This window comes from Dipteris shenzhenensis, chromosome 26 (genome assembly GCF_047967505.1).
Source record: "Dipteris shenzhenensis isolate YYH24624 ecotype China chromosome 26, Dip_SZ_1.0, whole genome shotgun sequence".
Classification (NCBI taxonomy): Eukaryota; Viridiplantae; Streptophyta; class Polypodiopsida; order Gleicheniales; family Dipteridaceae; genus Dipteris; species Dipteris shenzhenensis.
In genome coordinates this window covers 1,859,754-1,881,800 of record NC_141621.1, presented here as the reverse complement: position 1 = coordinate 1,881,800, position 22,047 = coordinate 1,859,754, and the positions used below count along the sequence as shown (strand labels likewise).

Below are 22,047 nucleotides of genomic sequence, written 5' to 3'. Positions count from 1 at the left end.
TTCCTTAAAGATGCTTATGAAGCGCTATCCCATTAGGTAGCGGGTAGGGAAGGGGAGGTGCTTTAGGTTTTGATCTTAATGTGATATCTTGGAATGTTAGGGTTGTGTGGCTCAATTAAGCAAAGGAGATGTCTGTCAATTTTCTAGAAAGTTAATCTGCAAGTCATTATGCTTCAGGAGTTTAAATGTGGTGAGGGAGATAGATTCTGGAATTCCTAGAAAAATAGGGATTTCAACCTCTTTGTGCACTACCCGGAGTAAGGTAGGGGTGGGACTGTAGTTTCCAATAAGTTTAATTCTAGTGAGTTGTATAGAGATAAGGAAGGGTGCATTGTTACAGCCAAGATCGTAGTTGAGGGTGTGGAAGTGAAAGTTGCAAGTGTCTATGCGCCCCATGCCCCATAGGATAGAGCCAAATGTTGGGAGAGACTGAGTGCATGCATGGGAGAGGGTAAACGGATTTTAGGAGAGGACTGGAACTTCACTGAAGCTGAGTTTGATAGGTCTCATAGTGGAAAACCAAGAGCTAGTCCCAAAAGGGAAGCATGGGAGAAGCTTTGCCTAAATCATGGTCTCGTTGATTGATCCGAGTTAGTCCAAGGGAGTCTGAGTGGGTTCACCTAGAATAATCACAGAAAGGGCATGGAGTTCAGAGCTGTAGGCTTGATTGTTTCTATGTCTCAAACGAGGGCTCATGGCTCAGAAGCCCCATGCAAGGTGATTGTTTGCCTATCTCCATAGTTTCAGATCATTCACCAATTAGCTGGAGCTTCTGTGTTAAAAGGCCTTTGTCCCTTCCATAGTTTTGTGTTGCAATCCGTAAGAACTAGGAGGAGGCGCACGATGGCGTGTTAGATCTGCAGGAGAGGTGGGATCATGCAATCAGGAAGGTGGTGCGACTGTCTAAAGATTAGGATAGGACCAACAAACGGCGGCGCAAGGAGTCTAAAGGATCCCTGACATACACCATAGAAGGCCTAAGAGAGGCACTAAAGCAGACCCTTGCAGATTTGATTCTTTCCATGCTGTTGGTTGAAGCAGAAGTTACCTTGCAAGGTGCGGAGCTGGAAAGAGTGGAAGAGGCTATCTTGGGACTTCCCCCTAAACTGTGATCTGTCCCTTTGCACATTTAAGGTTGCATCCTGCTTGTTGCCGTCCAAGAGTAGGCAATCCTGGTTGGACATAGGCAATTGCGCATCAAAGGTCTTCTTTCAACAAGTTAAAAGAAATTGAGCTAGAGGTCAGATCGACCGAGTCCAAGATGCCAAAGGTAACCTCACCACTGAGTTCTAGCACATTACTTTCTTAAAGGAATTGGGGGCAATTGTGGGCCAAGAGCCAGTCAAGGACATCGGATGGGCCAAATGCCTGGATGAAGTCCTAGCTAGGGTTGACTGTAGGGTATCTAAATTTCAGAGTAAAGTCCCCATGAAGTCCTAGCTAGGGTTGACTACAGAACTAGAAGAAGCATTAAAGGCTCTATCCAAGGACAAAGCACCAAGCCCGGATGGCCTTACTACTAAATTCTACTGTGCTTTCTGGGATTTCATAGGAGAAGATCTAACCAACATGGCCAACAAATCCATAAAGGTGGGCTCCCTCACATCCCATTCGAATGCGGGTCTTATGAAGCTGTTTCCCAAAAGGCAAAATCGCCTTAAGGTCAGTGATTGGAGGTTGATCACAATGCTTAACACCTTGTATAAAATGATTGATGTCTCTATCAAGATCAGGGATATTTCCGCCAACATAGTGGATAATGAGCACAATGGTTTGTAAAAGGTAGGGACATATTCGAAAATATCCTAACAGGTCTAAAGTGATCGACTACATGGACTACTCAGCTTAGAAAGCCATCTTCTTCGGTTTCGATCTTGATAAAGCCTATGATCACGTCCAGTGGGACTTTTTACTAGCAGTGATGGAGAAACTTGGGCTAGGCACCAGATTTCTAAGAATTGTTGACAGCCTCTTTGGAAATGCCTAAGTGAACTTGTGAATCAAAGGGGATGCGGTGGGCAAATTTTCACTTTGGAGATCAGTGAGGCTAGGTGCCCTCTTGCCCCGCTGCTGTTTGTTATTGGCACAGTCCCCCTAATGCAAATGGTCAAAAGGTCAACCTACCAGAGGGGAGTCAGTTTCTTGTTCAACTGTTCACGGATGACATCCTAGCTAGCTTCGTAGAAGATGAATCCAACATGAGAAACCTCTTGCAGAACCTCCAAAGCTTTTGCCTCACCTCAGGCTCGATTACAAGCTGGACTAATACTTTTGCTATCCGGTTGGACCACGTTCCACCGCCGGTGTGGCTTGAGCAACCTAAAGAGTAGATAATCCCTTGAGGTAACATCATAAGATACCTAGGGGCCCCCATCAATCTAAGTTTGACCCTACGCCAAAGGTTCAACTGGTTTAAGAAAAACATTAAGGAAAAACTAAGGAGATGGCAGGGTCTCATCATCGGATGGAATGCCAGAATGCCAGAGACGACCTACATGGCCTCAATCTAGAACTTCAAGAAGTCGCATTGGAATGAGGTTGAGCAACTATTCAGGAGCTTTGTGTGGGCGGAGGAAGTAGGTAAAAAAAGGATGCACACCATTCCTCTCAAGGCTCCGAAAATGCAGGGTAGATTGGGCCTCCTCGACATCAGAAGAAAAAATATCTCCTTGATAGCCAAATGGTTCCCCAAACTGCTAGAGAAGCAAACCCCCTAAAAGGTTATTTGAGTTGGACATTTGCCCACTTGAGTCATTCAAACTTTGAGTCATTCAAATCTTGTTGTGTGGCGAATGTGCCACTTGGAGTGGACCATGGGTATGTGAGAGGGTGGGTGAGAGTGAAAAAAATAAAAAACTTTACCCAAAAATGGAAAAAATCAAAATCAAAATTTAGAGGTGGAAGTTTACAAACTAGAATAGCACTTTTTTGTTCTCTCTCTCTCTCTCTCTCTCTCTCTCTCTCTCACTCACACACACACACGCACACACACACACAAAAATTTTGATTAGTAAATGTATCTCACAGAAACACTTATTTCTTTACACACACACACACACACACACACACACATGTATACTTCCCCAACTATGAATTATGTTGGGATATCTCAAGGTGTATGCCTCAGGCACACCTTATGTTTCTATGTGTGAGTGCTAGAGGCACAGTTAGGTGCCCACAAGCACAGTTAGGTGGTGGAAGAGCCACATAGGATGATTGAGAGAATCTAGGAGCAGATTGAGGAGATGATTGTGGAGCTCTGAAGTCATCAGTGATGTCAATGAGCATGTATGAGGTGCCTACTTAAGGACCTCACTCTTCTTCATTCTACAAGCAAGTAAAGCAAGTATTCTGAGTTTGTGTCCACTCTACTCTTTCCTTTCAGTATTCCAACATGGTATCAGAGCCATTTGATCCTCCTTGAGCCCATTTCTGCCACATCATCATCATCTTCTTCTTGTTCTTCTTCACCATCTCTCCCTCTTCTTCCAAAAATTTGCTTGAGCTTGTTCTCCTCCAGTTCTCACCCATTTCCCACGCCCTTCTAGCTGGAGATCCATCTTGTTGGGGTGAATTTTGGGCTGCAAGGAATTGACGTATTTCAACCTCTGCTGGTCGCCATTGTACGATTTTTGTCGATTCTTCTTGCTGCGTTTTCTCTGCGCCTGCTCCTTCTATCTCTAATTCCTTTCAGGGCAAGCTTCTCCATACCTTGGGCTACCTTGTGCTGAAATCTGAGCAGCAATGGCTGCATATTGAAGGAGAAAACAGAGAAAAACCAGTCGACTTTGTTGAAGAAGGAGAGGCGACCTGACGCGTTTTTCCACCTCTTCTTCCCAGAGGATCTACTGTGGTATACCAGCTTTCTTTTGCCTCAGAAAGCCCCCTTTCTTTTGCTTTGAAGAGTGAGCTATAAGCCCTCCAAGTTCAGCTCTCTAGTTTTGACAGTTTTGACAAGCTTTTGAAGATGATGCTACATAAAATGCTACTCTAGCATTTCTAGTCTTTTGAAGTTTTCAATAACTTCAGGACAAGTGTTGCTTCAGTTTTGTTTTGACTTTCTAGACCTGGTTTTGATTGGAAAGTGTTTATTTCACCCACTTCTATGAAGCATGTAAGAAGAAGCATCATTGTTTGAAATCTAGTCACTACTCTTTGCTACATCAAGTGCTCATATTTTGGAAGTCTTTCAGTTATTTTTGCCTTGTAAGAGAGATAGACACTGCCCAATATCTGGGTTAGACCCTCTCATGGCTACCATATTTAATCTTGAGAAGTTCAATGGAAAGGGCTTCCATACATGGCAAATGAAGGTGAAATTTGCATTGATGAGGGAGAACTTATGGGAACTTGTCAAACCTACTCCTACCGCTTCTTCTACAGCCTCCAATGCTGGAGAATCCTCAACACCGACACGACCGGCAAGGGATCCAGCAAGAGAAGAAAAGGCATATGGTATCATTGCTCTTGCTTTGGGTGATGATTATATACACCATATCTCTGACTTAGAGTCTCCTTCGGAAGCTTGGCAGAAGCTAGACATGATTTTTGGTGCAAGCTCTCACATCTCTAAACTATCACTTAAAATCTCTTTCTTTGAATTAAAGATGGCAAGTGGTACTACTTTAGCAGCTCATGTCAACTATATGCGGAGTCTTATGACTCAATTAGCTTCTATCAACTCTCCTATTACTCCAGATGATGCTATGGCAGTGTTACTTAAGAGTATCCCTGAAGATTATGATCACATTGTTAGCACTTTGAAAAATCTTCCTAATCCTAACCTTGAAGGTATTATCTCTGCTCTCCAAGAAGAAGAAAGGCATATGGAGCTCAGGAAAGGCAATGACACAGCTTATGCTGTAAAAGTCCAGAAGGGCAAGTATACTCCTTGCAATCACTGTGGAAAGACATTCAAAGGACTGCTTCAAAGTTAATCCATGCAAGCACTGTGGCAAGAACAACCATAATGAGAAGTTTTGCAGAGCCAAAGCAAAGACAGAAAATGCAAATCTACTTACAGTTAATGAGCCTCCACAAGATGAGGCATCCTTTGAAGATTATGCATTTTAAACACATCTCTATGTATGCTCCAGATCTCTCTTTTTATGTCAAGGTACTCAGCCTGGATAGTCCTCCAAAATGAATGAAAATAAACTATTGTGTTTTGTGTGTTTTGTAAACACCTCTGGTCACCTTATGATGTAGGCCATGTGTATGTTTTGTTCCATGGTACCTCCTGCAGACATTGTGTGCATGTACATGCAGGGGAGATAACCATTGGAGAGTCTTTTTGTATCCCTTTTGTTTACCTTACACCCAAGGGAACCCTTGCTAGCATGAGAACCTAGATCCTTGACCACCATGAGATGGCATGAGAAACTATGAGACTAGATGTATCCTTGACATAGCCTGAGGCATTTCCTTGAGGGGGGGTTTGTTGGGATATCTCAAGGTGTATGCCTCAGGCACACCTTATGTTTCTATGTGTGAGTGCTAGAGGCACAGTTAGGTGCCCACAAGCACAGTTAGGTGGTGGAAGAGCCACATAGGATGATTGAGAGAATCTAGGAGCAGATTGAGGAGATGATTGTGGAGCTCTGAAGTCATCCGTGATGTCAGTGAGCATGTATGAGGTGCCTACTTAAGGACCTCACTCTTCTTCATTCTACAAGCAAGTAAAGCAAGTATTCTGAGTTTGTGTCCACTCTACTCTTTCCTTTCAGTATTCCAACAAATTATTCTTTTAAGTAACCCCCATGAAATCTCTCCTTTACACTATCTTTTCAATCAACCCACGCACCAAGCATACTAATCCTCCCATACCTTCACTAATCCCTTCTCAACCCATGCACTCATTTGCTCCTTAGTCCACTTGTGACTTAAACTTTATATAAGTCCACTTGTGACTTAAACTTTATATATATATATATATATATATATAATTTAAGAATCCATATGGTTGTCTATATTCTTAGGTAAAGCGATAACAAGCTCCTGTCTACCCAATCGTAACTATGATGTTCTAACATCTAGTTTGTTTGAATGGTGGCAGGTAAGTGGACCCTAACCTCAGAACGTGGATTGCTTGAGGATTCGACATCTTTTTTCAATATCATGTTTGTCAAACTCAGTATTATTGAAAATTCTTAATTTTGGTGAAATATTTTGCAAACTTTGGTTATTGCATTTAAAACTTAGATGTCTTAAACATTTTTCTCTTATATGTTTCCCTTAAAAAAAAACTTTTTATCCAATTGATGGAATTAATTGTATGGCTCAATTATTGATGGGACTTTTTAATCTAAACACACACTTTGATTTCCCAGCTAGCCTTTGGTCGGGCTAGTGCCATACAATTAATTCACATCCATTGGATCATTCTTTAGCATGGAAAATCCCTAGTCATTTTTAAATCCGCCTTAGTTTTTACTAACCTTTATATCTATTTTGTAGAAGTGGTTTATGCATTTACTCTTGGAATCATTTTTTTATTTTGATACTTATCATACAGATCCACTTTTATTTACTCATTATCAGTAGGTGGGGAGTAAGTTCCACATTACTCCCCACCATGTGGTCTTACCCTCTGGGTTGGGAGTGGGTCACACACACACACACACAAATTTTGATTAGTAAATGTATCTCACAGAAACACTTATTTACACACACACACACACACATGTATACTTCCCCAACTATCAATTATTCTTTTAAGTAACCCCCCGTGAAATCTCTCCTTTACACTATCCTTTTAATCAACCCACGCACCAAGCACACTAATCCTCCCATACCTTCACTCATCCCTTCTCAACCCATGCACTCATTTGCTTCTTAGTCCATTGGTGACTTAAACTTTATATATATATATATAAAATTTAAGAATCCATATGGTTGTCTATATTCCTAGGTAAAGCGATAACAAGCTGGGAAAAATAGGCATTACCTGTCTACCCAATTGTAACTATGATGTTCTAGCATCTAGTTTGTTTGGATGGTGGCAGTAAGTGGACCCAAACCTCGGAACGTGGATTGCTTGAGGATTTGACATCTTTTTTCAATATCATGTTTGTTAAACTCAATATTATTGAAAATTCTTAATTTTGGTGATTTTTTTTTGCAAACTTTGGTTATTGCATTTTAAAACTTAGATGTCTTAAACATTTTTTTCTTATATGTTTTCCTTAATTTAAAAAAAACCTTTTATCCAATTGATGGAATTAATTGTATGGCTCAATTATTGATGAGACTTTTTAATCTAAACACACACACACACACACACACACACATACACACATGGACAACAATGATGGGCTAATTGCTTGCAGCCTACAATGACATGCAATAGAGGAGGTTCCTTAGGGAATTGATATAGATACACACCCAAATCGTATAAGCTATTGGTCTGCTATAGCAGTGCTAATAAAAGCTTTTCTAATCTTGAGATTAAGGTTTTTGGGCTTGCCCTTGGAAGGGTAGGACTAAGTGAGGGTGCGAGTCCTTCTAAAACGAAAAATTAATTGTGGTCGTTGAAAACTAATTTGGGGTGCTGAATGAATGCACAATAAAAAGTTCATGATATTAATGCCCAGTGGAGGAACCCACTTGCAAGTTTCCCCAATTGGCATAGCTTTACACATTCCCTAACTTAGTTAGGCATTTGAAATCTACCTTGTGGAGTTGAGGATGGGAAATGTTGGTGAGATTGAAAGCAAGATTAGAGAGCCGATGGAAGCAACATTTTATGAGTGGAGGCAATTTCTTATAATGGGAACCGTTGATCGTTTGCAATTGGAATCAATTGCAAAGTGATTCTAATTTTCGATACAAAATTCCCATGAACAAATGAAAGCAATGGTTGTTGTGAGAGAGGGACGCAGAGAGGGAGAGATGACATCAGCACAAAGAGAGAGAGAGAGAGAGCTCGTAGGAGAGGGAGCAAGTGACACTGAGAGAGGTAGGGAGAGAGTAGAGGAGAGAGAGAGAGAGAGAGAGAGAGAGAGAGAGAGAGAGAGAGGACAAAGAATGACAAAGGAAGCAGATTTATAGAGGAGGGGATGCAGGCACGAGAAGAGGCTAGAACCTTCGAGACCAAGCTTTCACAACCTCCTCAAGCTTAGGTGTTAATTCTTTCGTTCCATCCCAAGCTTAGGTTAATTCTTTGGCTCCCTCGCTCACTAATTAATAGAAAGAATAAAACTCATGGGCGGCACCTATGGGTGAGAGAGAGAGAGAGTGTACCTGCCACTCACAATTTCTTGTAGGCAAAAGGAAAAGGTATTTGTGGCGATTCCGAGGCAATAAAAGAAAGTAAAGTGCAGAAGTTGCGTAGAAGCTGCAACCTAGGAAGGAAGCAAAGGATGGGGTCAGTCAAGTCAAGGTGTGAGAGTGGGGAAGCAACGTGCTTTGCAAATTGCTACTACTACTACTACTACTTACTTAAGAGCACCCTCACTCAGTCCTCCTCCCTCACACCTGCTTCAATGACAGAATTCCTTGAATAGTTAGTTGCCTTTTAGACCGCTTGCTTCTTCACAAACTTCTCCCCCCCTCCTCTCTCTCTCTCTCTCTCCGAGCTCTGCCATTTTGACCTTTTCAGCCTCACCCTCCTTCCCTCTGCCCCTTTCCAATGGAGAATTTCTCGGGGATGCAGCATTTTTGCATCCCCAATAAAGACGCTCCTGATAATCAACTCCAAGACTGGAAAGATCATACTTTCACCTTGAATCCCAAACGCCGCTTTCGACATACCTTGGATGTCGAACAGAGAATCAAGACGGTATGTTTGCGATATAACCTTGTTTAATCACACTGTTCGTTTCCCAGATGACGATTTTCTCGGACTACTATATAAAAACCTTGCATTCAACCCCTCAAAATCATTGCAAAAACTCAGATCTTCCCTAACGAGCTGAAAGAGCTTCGATATAACGATTTTGGCCCCGCTGCCTGCAATGGATGAAGCAACTGAAGCGATTTGTCACCCCCGACTCTGCTCCACCTCCCATACATATGCACGGGTTCATAGTTCCATGTGCTGGATCTTCTTCCCCCTTATACGACGCTACTATGCATGGTATGAGTGTGGTTGCTTGGTGGCGAGCTTACAGTTTGTAAGATCAGAAATTGTTATGGGCTACTACACCATTGTCTTTGTCCACCGTGCTTCCTCTTGGATTTGCACCCAAATCTAGCACAATTGAGAAGAGCAAATCTCCACTCAGCACCGAGCATCATTGGAACGTCAAGCGTCAGTCAATTCAAGGACCGCCTTTTCTTTGCTTCTTTTGCAGATTCGACAAGATCTTCGGAAGTTTTTTTTGCAGAGACGGCATGAATCAAAAGTAGTTTCCCAGTTTAGGTGATTGCTTGCACGAGAAACAAGAATCTAACCATTTGCTTTTGCTTCATGTCTTGCAGCGAGATGCACAGAAGAAGCTCAAGGCTGGGATTATCGCAGGCATGGCTGCCTTTAAGTTTATGGATGGTGGGTTTTAATCAATCCTGCAGAACTGCTGCCTCCACTTCGGCACAATCCGTTTTTGATGTGTAACTAGCTCTCTCCATATTCTGTAGGTAGTCGCCCCGCAGTCAACGCCAAACAAGCTCTGTCAAACGCGGCGGAGTATGGCTTTGAAACGTACGCCCAGCAACTGGCAGGCATACACGAGAAATATAGTGAATATGTTAAACTCGGTCAACTCGATGGAATTGCTGAAAAGCTCCATGTCCGCCCTTTGGACAAAGGCATTGAAGGAAGTCCTGAGGACATCCGCAAAAGGCGGGAAGTTTTTGGGCGCAACACTTATACTGAGAAGCCTCACAAGGGCTTTCTGGTGTTTGTGTGGGAGGCCTTGCAGGACTTGACGCTCATGATTCTAATAGTTTGTGCAGTCCTCTCTCTAGCGATTGGCATAACCACGGAAGGCCTTAGTGAAGGCTGGCATGATGGTGTTGGTATACTTTTCAGTATTTTGATTGTTGTCTTTGTCACGGCAGTAAGCGATTACAGGCAATCTCTTCAGTTTCGTGACTTGGAGAAAGAAAAGAAGAAAATACAGGTTCAGGTCACTCGTGATGGCCGTCGACAGAAAATTTCGATTTTCGATTTAGTTGTTGGAGATGTGGTGCATTTGTCTATCGGAGACCAGGTTCCTGCGGATGGAATCTATATAAACGGATTTTCTCTGACCATTGACGAATCTAGTTTAACAGGAGAGAGTGAGCCTGTGTATCCAAGCAAAGAAAAGCCATTCGTGTTGTCAGGAACTAAGGTGCAAGATGGAAGTGCAAAAATATTAGTAACAGCTGTTGGCATGAATACTGATTGGGGAAAGCTAATGTCGAGTCTTAGTGAAGTTGGGAACGAGGAAACTCCTTTGCAGGTCAAGCTGAACGGAGTGGCAACACTCGTGGGGAAGATCGGACTAGGCTTTGCCATTTTGACTTTTGTCATCCTGCTAGGCAGGTTCTGTTACGAAAAGGAGGATTTGATGCACTGGTCAGGGGAGGACATGGTAGAAATAGTTGAATTTTTTACAATTGCAGTCACCATCGTTGTCGTTGCTGTGCCTGAAGGGCTTCCTCTCGCTGTGACACTGAGTCTTGCTTATGCAATGAAACAGATGATGAAAGACAAAGCTCTTGTTCGCCATCTGTCAGCATGCGAGACCATGGGGTCAGCCACATGTATTTGTAGTGACAAGACGGGAACCTTAACAACCAACCAGATGACACTGGTGAAAGTGTGGACTGGCCACGCAATTCATGAGCCCCAGAAAGTGAGCTCATGCCTTTCTGAGAAGGCATTGGAGTTGCTTCTGGAGGGAATCTTTCAAAATACAAATGGGGATGTGGCGGAAGACAAGGATAAGCCTGAGCTGCTTGGTTCACCCACTGAAACTGCCATATTGAGGTTTGGCTTGAGTCTTGGAGGGTCTTTTCAAGCAGTTCGATCAAGAGCAGATATGGTCAAAGTTGAGCCTTTCAATTCCTCTAAGAAAAAGATGGCAGTGTTGTTGAGGATTGCAGAGGGCAGATACCGTGTACACTGCAAGGGAGCGTCTGAGATTGTCCTTGATATGTGTGAGAACATCATGAATGCTGGTGGAGATGTGTCTATTTTGGACGATCACAAACGGAATGAACTGAAAGGAGTTATTAGAAATTTTGCAGGAAAAGCTTTGAGGACATTATGCCTTGCTTTCAAGAACATGGAAGGTGAAACTTGCACCAACGAAGTCATTCCAGATACAGGGTTTACATTTGCAGCTATAGTTGCGATCAAGGATCCAGTTCGTCCTGGGGTTGTAGATGCTGTTCGTCTCTGCTCTAGAGCTGGAATAGTTGTAAGGATGGTCACTGGGGATAACATTGAAACTGCAAAGGCCATTGCTCGTGAATGCAACATTCTAACGAAAGATGGGCTGGCAGTTGAGGGCCCCGTGTTTCGAACCTGGACTGAAAAAGAAATGAAAGAGCAAGTCCCCAAATTGCAGGTATCGCCCGGGCCTTTCAAATCTGATTAGTCTCTAGCAGCATGCTTATAATATTGTTGGTTTGACTAATAATAACTTTACTGAGAAAAATTGTTTCCTGATTGTACATATTGTAGCTTGGATTTGCAAATATTGAGATTACCAGCTCTCTGGCTCCTATTAAGCGCCCCCTCCCTGCCCCTTGCTTGCCTCTATATGCCTAATTTTAGCAGCATCTAGCATCTAGCCTTCTACATGTGAAAGGTTTGTTGCCGGGGGCCTTTTGCCACAAGAGTCAGATGTAGTTGACCATCTATGAAACAAAAGGGCAGCTATTTTCATCTGCTGTTTGTACATTGTGTCAAGGTCCGAACACGTCAGGTACATGATGTGTAAGTGTGAACCTACAATGTTACTTGCAAGTCCAGTGTAAGATTGAAGCCTTCTCGCTCATATTAATCTTTTATCATCTTAAGTTTTGGTAGGTCTCTAGGCCCCACATAGATCTGGTCAGTTAGAAAAAGCATACTCTCGCACTGTCATGGTATGAAGAGTTTTTCTAATAATTTACTTGTCTTTTCTTTTTGGGTTACATGTCCTTCTTGTTTACTTCTTGAACTATCCACTTTTGCTGTCGCTCATCAGTCACGCTCCAGCTTCCTTCTTGTATGATTCCTATGATAGCCCTTGATAGATCTCAGACAACTATGCCTGTTGCCTTGTACTCTGCTTAGAACTTTAGAAGAAGTGCCACTTTCAGTCACTTCTTGTTGAGGCTTGGATGCAATGTGGGCAATTGAGAAGCCGAAACCTGTAGTTGACTTCCTGTACTCCAAGTCATAGAATCCTTCACGTGTGAGGATTAGGTCACAGATATAGGTACAACCATCTTATCCTTCCCTCTCTTGATGAAGCAAGCAAGACTAGAATCGGAACTCTATAGATCTACCTGTTTTGGAATGCATCTGCATTTGTTCTTGTAATTGATTTATAATATGCGATTTTTTTCAATATTCCCTTCTTGCAAGATGTGCGTGCAGATAGCTTTGGCATGGTTTAGATGAGTTTGTTTCTACAAGGTTGATCACTTTGATGTTTGGATGACTGCATCATAAGTAACATTCAAAGTCACGGATGATTGTGTTTGGATTGATAGGTCATGGCCAGATCTTCACCTGGAGATAAGCTTTTGTTAGTAAGACATTTGAAAAAGGAGCAAGAGGTGGTCGCTGTCACTGGCGATGGGACAAATGATGCACCGGCATTACATGATGCTGACATTGGACTAGCTATGGGAATTTCTGGAACTGAAGTAAGTAATGGGTTTATTTGTAGATTTTTGGTCTTTAGAACAACTAAAAATCTAAATTTGCATGATTGGACTTATTCTAGTCTTACAAAGGTATATTATTTGGTAGACAATGAAAATGATATTATTCACAGTACCATAGTTAAGAGGGGGAGAGTGCATATTTTGGATTCAATAATGCATTAAAGGGCCGAAAGTGAGGTAAAGGATGTTCATCTAGTATATTTGTTAATGTTGAAATTTGGATGTCACATACATCCTCTCAGGTTTATGTGGCAAGCTACTTGAGTCTAACATGGTTCAGTACCAGGCAAAGCCCTGGGTGATCCCCGGTTTTGTGGGACATTGGGTGGTCACTCTCTCACACACATGTGCACGCTCACGTGCGCGCACACACACATACAATTTTGTGTGTGGTAAGAAACAGTAATCATTAGAAAGAATATACATTCATAGCTGTCTCGTTTTGAGACAGCTACTACTTGGAACTAAAGGCTACTACTACACACACACACACACGCACGCACGCACACACGCATGCACTCGGGGGTCAGTAGTCATTTCTTGGCTCAGCAAGAAATCACTCTATTATCCTTGGAGGCAGAGTATAGAGCGCCTTGTATGGCATCATGCAATCTCTTTGGCTTAGATGGATTGTGTAGGATATTTGAATCGGTATAGGTCTTCTGCGACAACAACCAAAGTTGCATGGTGATCGTGAGAATCCAATGTTTCACGCATTGATGAAACACATCGAGGTATAATATGACGTCATCAGAGAGCTCATTAAGGACAAGTTGATAACCCTTACGTACTGCCCCACTACGAAGAATGATGCTGATATCTTCACCAAGCCTCTCACTCGAGACTAGATGGAGCATCTCTTTTGACTCTTGGGTATTGACCCGCATTGAGTCATTGAGAGGGGGTCTTGGAATGTTAGGGATCACTGAACCACATGTGAGCCCCCATATGAAGAGACAATGGGTAGTAGAGCTAGGATTCTCAATAGTTTAGTATGCAATACCCTGTAGCAGCAAGTGTAGGCCTTAGTCAGTGGCATGCTGCACATATCTAGAAGGTTGCATTTAGTTAGCTAGAGAGTAGACAAAATCTGTATGTCTGTTTCAGGCCTTATTTGGCGACCTTAGATGGTTAGGCATCTATAGCCGTAATAAGGTCCCCAACTCACAATCCCAGTTTGGGAAAAATAGGGTTAGGGTCGACTAGTAAAACCTAGTAGGCTAGTGGGTTGGTCAAGGTTGACCAATTAAAGTTAAAATTGGTGGTCTGGTTGACTAGTCCTATTTGAGCCAACGGGTGGCTGGCTGATTGGATTGCCACGCCCAAGCCCCTCCTCTTGCCCTAGCAAAGGAGGACTCGTACCCTGTGGACTCCCACTGAAGATCTCTTTCACTTAGATGGATTCTATAGGATATTCGAACTGGTACAGGCCTTGTGCAATAGCAACCAAAGTTGCATGGCGATCGTTTGCTGTAGCACCTATATGCAGCACAATATGCACGAAACAACTCTCTCCAATACTCACAGCACACACAATGTACGACTGAATAAGAAGTAGATAAAGTACAGCAAAGGTGCGCCAAATATTACTCAGTAAATTCATTTACAAAGTGGGGTGAAGGCAGCTAGCTGCTATCCTCTCTTGCTCCTACATGCCTCTATGAAAGAGGTCTTCAGTGGAAGTCCCAGGGAGTAGGAGTCCTCCTTTTATAGGGCAGGAGGGGCTTGGGAGTGGCAATCCAATCAGCCAGCCACCGGTTTGCTCAAAGTTTGACTAGTCAACCAGCCCACCAATTTCAACTTTGATCGGTCACCCTTTGACCAACCCACTAGCCTACCAGGCTTTATCGGTCAACCGTAACTGCTCCCTCTGGTCTCAAGTGAGAGGCTTGGTGAAGATATCAGCAGTATTCTTTGTAGTGGGGCAGTACGTAAGGATTATCGGCTTGTCCTTAATGAGCTCTCTCACAACGTCATAGCATACCTCAATGTGCTTCATCGGCCTTAAGGCATTTAGGAGATGGATCCTTAAGGCATTGAGGAGCTCAAAACCTCTTTTAAGGAACTTCCTAGCTTTTTGTCTAGCTGCTCCAGCAGATTTTTTAAATGATCTCTGCTGTCCCCATAACCTTCTCTCCATCTCTAGATCATGTGAACTGGCTCCGATTTTGCAGATTAAATGCCTTTTTGAATGTTGATATGTCTTCCCCTAGGTATTTCTGCATTCTGTAGCTGTCCATTGAGTTAATTTTCAGTTTGTAGAATTGCATTATTGTCCCCGGGTTTTGTGATAGTTTCTGTAATGTTTTCTTTGGCAATGTCTCCCTAATTTCACATGCATCTTCTGCTATTCAGCAGCTGTTATACCCCATGATTCCATCCACTTCATTCCCTCTCTGTGCCAACACGGGATTTGCGTAGCTTCCATCTCCTTACATGGTATCCTATTGGCGTCCATCTCAACTTTGTTGAGGTAAAGCCATGAATTGACATAATGCTTCCTTGTCTAGAGGTATCCTACTTGCTCCAGGCAGTAGGATGGGGTAGGGTGTCTATGCCACACATGCATTCCGTTTGTAGTTGTCTCCGAATTCCAGCCCTAGATACTTATATATGTTGACTGTTTCCAAAGGCTCTCCCTCAAAGGTGACATCAACCTGTTCAATACGTGTCTCAATTACCATTACTTTCGTTTTGTCTATATTGATTTGCATTCCCGAGTGCCTATGGAATTCTCTTAGTGCATCCAAATGTGCTTGCAAGTTCTCCTTGCTCTTTGCGAAGAATACCACATCATCTGCGTAGATAAGCAATATTAGAGCATATCCAACAATCTGGACTCCCTCCTTGCTGTGTATTCTTATCCACTCTTCCAAATCATCGATAAAGAGGCTGAAAAGAGTTGGAGGAGAAGGGGCAGCCTTGCTTAACCCCTATGCCACTGATTATGATAGCTTTCCTTAAGAGAACACGAAACAGGAGCAGGCTGTATTGAGGACTCAACAACCCTAATGATTGATTACACTAGGGTAGTCATAGAGACAAAACCCTACAATGAACCCTAACTAGGATTAACACACATGGTGATTAGCTCAACCAAAATCTCAAGGTTAGGGAACAACCCTTAAAAAGGGAAAAAGTGTCCCTAACCCTTATTACATTGGCCATTGCGTTAGACATTAATATCTCAACATTGGCAATGTCTAAATGTACAAGGAATAATGTGAATCACGAAATGGATAGAAGTTCAAAGCTTTAAAGAAAGTCTTAAACTTTTCATGATGTACGGCTTTGGTGAAAAGATCTGCCACATTTTGATGTGTAGGGCAAAAGACCAAGCTGATCTCCCTTGCATGCAGCCGCTCTCTTTACATAATGATAATGTATCTCAATGTGTTTCGCAAGTGCCATTGCACGCGCCACTGCAATGGCACTTTGATTGTTAGTGAGAATTGGAGATTGCTCCTCCAATGATGCATGTAGATTTGCTAACAAACCTCTCAACCAGACACATTTTAGTGTGGTTACTAAAGCTTCCCTATACTCATCTTCACATGCTGAGGCAGCACCCGTCGATTGGTTCTTGTTCAACCAAGAAATGCATGAGTGTCCAAAGAAGAAAAAATTACCATTGGTTGACCGCCGAGTATCAAATTCCCAATCTGAATCATTGTAAGCATGTAAATGCAAGCTACCCTCCTTGGGAAATAGCAAACCAAGAGACTGAGTTCCTTGTAGGTATCTGAAAACACGCTTCACAGCTTGCCAATGTAAAGCCTTTGGGATGTGCACAAATTAGCTCAATTGGGATAGTGCATCATGAATGTGTGACCGTGCATTAGATAAGTAAATAAGGCATGCAAACAATGTGGGGTTATGTGGCTGTAAATGTTGGCATCAAACGGCTCACTGTTATCATGCATTGATAACTTACGTAAGTTATCGTGCATTAGATAAGTAAATAAGGCATTCAAACAATGTGGGGTTATGTGGCTGTAAATGTTGGCATCAAACGGCTCACTGTTATCATGCATTGATAACTTAAGCCTTGGCTCCATAGTTTGTAACAGGCTCACAATTTTGAAATTTGAACCGCTCAAGCAGTCTCTGAATGTTCTTGGACTGCAACAAGCCGATGCCCTTGTCATCTTGTACAAATTGAATGCCCAAGTAATAGTGTAGCAGTCCCAAATCAGACAAGTCTGGAATTCAGCCTTAAAGTCTGCAATCTTTGCAGCATCAGTACACGTGAGCAGCATGTCATCAACATACTAGGCGATGATGATCAATTTATCCCCTTCTTTCTGACATAAAGGCTGCTTTCATTTAGGCTGGTCAAAGGCATGAATTGTTGCATACTAGGCTCTAGGAGCTTGTTTCAAGCCATGCAAGGCTTTCTTTAACATGCAAACTTTGTCTTCCTTGCCAGGTACAACAAAACGAATGGGTTGAGATACATAAGCCTCTTCCAAGAGGTTCCCATTCAAGATATCCAGCTGATGAATATGCCATCCATAAGATGCAGTCATGGAAACCACACCTAATGGTAGTGATACGAGAAGTGGGAGCAAAGGTCTTGTCATAATCTATGCCCTTTTTTTGAGCATAGCCCTTTGCAATAGACCCATTTGACGTGTGTTTCAGCTTATATACCCACTTCGTGCCTATTGCTTTCTTACCTACAAGTAGAGTCTGTAACCCTTGCTTTCAATGCTTTAGCCCATAAATATGCATTTCTCAGCTTTTCCATCAAGCTTTCCCCTGTGCATATGCTACACATCTGAGTGTATGGAAGTAACTGACCTTGGGTCTTCTTTCATACCAAGCCTGATACGGTGTCATAACCTGTTGGATACCTATTGAAAACATGATTAGAGCATACTATTGCTTGCATTCAGAATTTGTGAGGCAGGAGCCATTTAGTTGATTAGTTGACCATTTTCCATTAGTGACTTCTTCTGCTCAGCCACCCATTATTCTCAGCAGTATAGCAGACCATGCATTCATGTCTAATGCATTTCTCACCCAAGAAGTTTCTAACTCCTTGGACATGTCCTCTGTCCAAATGTTGCATTTGTATCTCGCAACTAGATTGATTCTCTACCATAGCAATGAAATGTGTAAACATAGTGAACACTTCTGATTTTTTTTTGTAGTACAAACACCCAGGTGAATTTTGAGAAGTCATTTGTAAAAGTAACAAAATAGCAAATTCATAAATTGTTCATCTTTGGAAGGGCCAATTATGATTGCTAGTCCAGCTAGGCCGTACTTTCCAAGCAAACTACTATAAGGGTTCTTTGAACTAAATCCCTTTTTGGTCAGCTCAATATGTTCTGCTTCTGCTTATGTTTGTTGTTCACTTTTGCCCTAATGTTCCTTTTTGGATATGCAAGGTAGATATGCTTTGCTGTGCTCTTTTTCTTTGTTTTATGTTTAGCTAAACTTAACTTGTTTCTGCAGGTGGCTAAGGAGAGTGCGGATGTTATAATTTTAGATGACAACTTTTCTACTATAGTGAGTGTGGCTAAATGGGGCCGCTCCATTTACACTAATATTCAAAAATTTGTTCAATTCCAGCTTACAGTGAACCTTGTAGCTCTCCTCCTGAATTTCTCCTCAGCCTGCATAACAGGTATAGATCCTGCAGACTGATACAGATGGGATGTTTACCTGCACATTAAAAATAATAATAATAACCATCTAAAAGTATTTGTTTGCAGGACGTGCGCCACTAACAGCTGTGCAACTACTTTGGGTAAATTTGATTATGGACACATTGGGAGCCTTAGCATTGGCGACTGAGCCTCCATATGAGGAATTAATGGACAAAGATCCTGTCGGAAGAAAAGGAAACTTGATCACTACAGTAATGTGGAGAAACATCTTTGGTCAAACTATATATCAGCTCATAGTTTTGTGGCAGCTGCAGTCACAAGGGAAAGAGTTCTTGCATTTAGTAGGTGAAGATTCTGAAGAAGTATTGGATACCATGATCTTCAACACCTTTGTTTTTTGTCAGGTGAGGTGACTGTTTTATAATAATGTCCATGCTAGATATAGAAACTAAGAGGCGAGAAAGAGAAAGAAGACAGTAAAGTTAAAGCTTATCATTTTGGCAATCTAAGGCTGTAGTGTGTAGAGTACCAGATTTGCAATCAATTGTAGTGGTTTGCTCAAGATCTTGGAAATCAAGGGCCTAGAACTACGGTTGTCCTGGTAGATTAACCCAAGAAAGCGAAGAAATTGGCTGCCAATTTTATCTCAACAAATTAGAAATCAAATGTATGGTGTGAAAATAAAGGTTTGCTTTTGGGACGAGTTTACAGGTTTAACGCTCCGTATGAGCCCAGCCCCGCTTGTATGGGTCTTTCATGGACTCATGCCCTCTATGGCTTGGCATAGAAATGGGATGCCAGCTGTTCGTATGCATAGGGGCTATGAAATTCCAATCTTTGGGTTTCTTTAAGACAAGCTAACTTCTTTTGAGTACATCCTTATCATCCAGGTGATACAAAAAGGCCTGATGAATAAGGACCTTTAGGTGTGCACATAGGGACTTGAGTCTCCTCCTATTTAAGGAAGATGGTTTGATTTTAATGAAACCATGTTCTCTAATCATCCTGGCCACCTTGATAGAGTCAAGGCTCCTTACTCCTGCTCTTTTGATTCGTTTGGGGCTGTTTTGTGCTTTTCTCATTTCAAGGCCTGTATGCCAATGCATATTTGAGACATTGGAGGATTTGTTCAGTTGTGGCGACCCATGACGCATTTCTTTTCCTGCCTTAGACTTATGGATGCTTGGATGAAGGGACACTAGCTCTTTGACTGAACACGGCTTATGAGACACAACCCTCAACAAGGAAAAATACATCCCTTTGAAAGAACTTACCCCTTAGAATGGATGCCTTTTGTGCCATGCAAGGGAAGAGGTACGTACCTGCACCCTTCACAAAAAGGTGCACTTTTTCACTAAATGACAAGTCCTTAAATGAAGAGTTACACCCATTCGCACGATGCAATTCAATACTTGTAATGTCACAATCAGTAGTGTATTCCTTTCCTAGAGGGTTGGATGGATGGACTCTTAAAAGGCTATGACCTTCCATGGGAGACTCACACCCCTACACGAGCTACAACCAAGAGCTACGACTCTTTGGGAGAGGCACATGTTTCTTGAAGAGGGCACTCTACTTAGAGCGTTGTAATGTACCCTCTAATCAAGGTCTGTACCTTTCAAAAGATGTCACACCTCCTCATGCACACATCATTTGGTACGTTCTTCACAAGACAGGTTCTTGTTCTTTGCTATCTTTACAATCTTCTTTGCTCAACAGAGCCCTTGCAAAAGCGGGCTGAGTGGATGGTTTATGGGAAGGCTGGGCTGTGCAGAGAGGTTACGGAGGAAAATAGGCTGAGCGCATGGGTTATGGGTCGGACTGGAGAGAGAGAGAGAGAGAGAGAGAGAGAGAGAGAGAGTTTAAAGCCATTGAGAGACTATTTGGTCTTGGTTGCTGCAGGTTTTCAACGAGCTAAACTCCCGTGAAATGGAAAAGCTCAATGTTTTCAAAAATATACTAAATAACAGAGTATTCCTTGGTGTTATCTTCAGCACTGTGGTATTCCAAGTCATTATGGTGGAGTTCCTTGGGAAGTTGGCAAACACCGTTCATCTAAGCAAAGAGCAATGGCTCGCTAGTGTTGCATTAGGATCTTTCAGTATAATTGTAGCTTTTCTTGTCAAGCTACCTCTCGATATAAAAGTCCGGAAAGCGGTTGCAACAAAACAATGGCTGGTCACCAGCGCACTGGTCGGAGTTATGGGTATAGGTGTACTTTTTGTGAGAAACGTGTACCAGAGGCAACTCTGAACATTGATCAGCCAGGCTTACCATTTCCAGTACAGAAGTATTCATACTGGCAAGGGATGGTCTTCTGACAGTGGTCTTCTCATGATGAGAAGGACTTCTTGTACGCTGTAAGCTGAATTTGCAGATTTATAAATTTTGTATTCTGATTCCGATACTTCCATTTCCTTATAACGTTAGATGGTAAGCAGAATGCTAAGACCTTCGTTGTACTTATCAATGGAGACGTGCTGCTGCCTCCTTAGTCCTACTGAGTGCTGACGTAATATGGGCCATTCATGACATGGAAGAAGCTGTTGAATATCTTTGCTAGTAATTGTTTGTGTTAATTTATGCCCTGGAGAAGCTCATATCTTACAGACTAAAACTTGCTTTGATGCATCGCCTTGGGATCTTTTTCTAAAGGGTGTACGAATTAGGGCCTGATGCGTCACACACCTTGATCCTTTTCTTCTCATATAAGATCTTGCCTTATGGCATACGTGGACCAGCCAAGGTAGTTTTGATATGCATACCGTATGGAATTTCCTGTATACGGTTGGCGTACAAAAAAAGCCCCCCTCCCCCCTTTCCTCCTTTCCCCCCCGTGTGTGTGTTTTTTGTAGGAGTGCATTTTAGTTTTAGTGCTTTAAATCATTTTGAGACTTGTTTGTGTACACTTGCCACCTCGTCCGTTCTATCCCATCTCAAGGACAGTTGCTGCCCCTTCCACTTCAAATGGTGATTTGTTGCCCTAGAGTGTTTTACAATCTCGATCTAGTAATTGATTCCAACTTTGAGCTTTCATTTTCAAGCTAAATCTCCCTGTGTATTGTTTAGTTTCGTGTATGGTGTATGTACGTCAATAGTCAACTATGATATCATCTACTTGATTGTTGATGGTGATTAATCATTGCATTCTATGGACTCTACTCACCTGTCATGGTACGTGCAGTGAACGGGAAAATCTCGCCCGCAATAGGTTGCGTGGAATTGCCTACATCAGTTCCTTCTCCCTTTCTATACCTCCCTACCTTTCTCTCCCTCCCCACTTAAAGGGGGGGGGGGGGGGTAATAATTTATCAAGGTTTCCCATTCGGTGCATGTACTAGTAGTACTCATGCACGATGCATGGTACTACCGCGTGACCAACTAAGATTTTGGTTTGTTGCTTTGCTTTCTAACTACCTACCTAATTTGGAGCTATTAATATACTAATCAAAGCTAAAGGATAAGACAACAGATCACTCAACAAGGGTTTGATATTAGAGACCACCTCTTGACCAACTTCATGCATTTTCACAATGTTCCTAAGCAAATGGGATCTATTATGGAGGGGCATCTGTGTTCCTCATGTCTAGTTGTTAGCGACCCTTGGGAGCCCTCTCAT

The 22,047-nt window shown here is 42.4% G+C and overlaps 1 protein-coding gene across 1 annotated transcript; it reads left to right on the top strand.

The window, feature by feature from the left end:
• The first annotated feature begins 8,333 nt into the window (after positions 1-8,333).
• LOC147884521 (putative calcium-transporting ATPase 7, plasma membrane-type) lies at positions 8,334-20,831 on the top strand. Its single transcript, XM_087397398.1, has 7 exons — positions 8,334-8,779; positions 9,421-9,487; positions 9,577-11,498; positions 12,634-12,789; positions 18,274-18,445; positions 18,534-18,832; positions 20,331-20,831. The coding sequence occupies exons 1-7, from the start codon at positions 8,630-8,632 to the stop codon at positions 20,679-20,681; spliced, it is 3,117 nt and encodes a 1,038-aa protein (XP_087253524.1). The 5' UTR covers positions 8,334-8,629; the 3' UTR covers positions 20,682-20,831.
• The last annotated feature ends 1,216 nt before the right edge of the window (positions 20,832-22,047 follow it).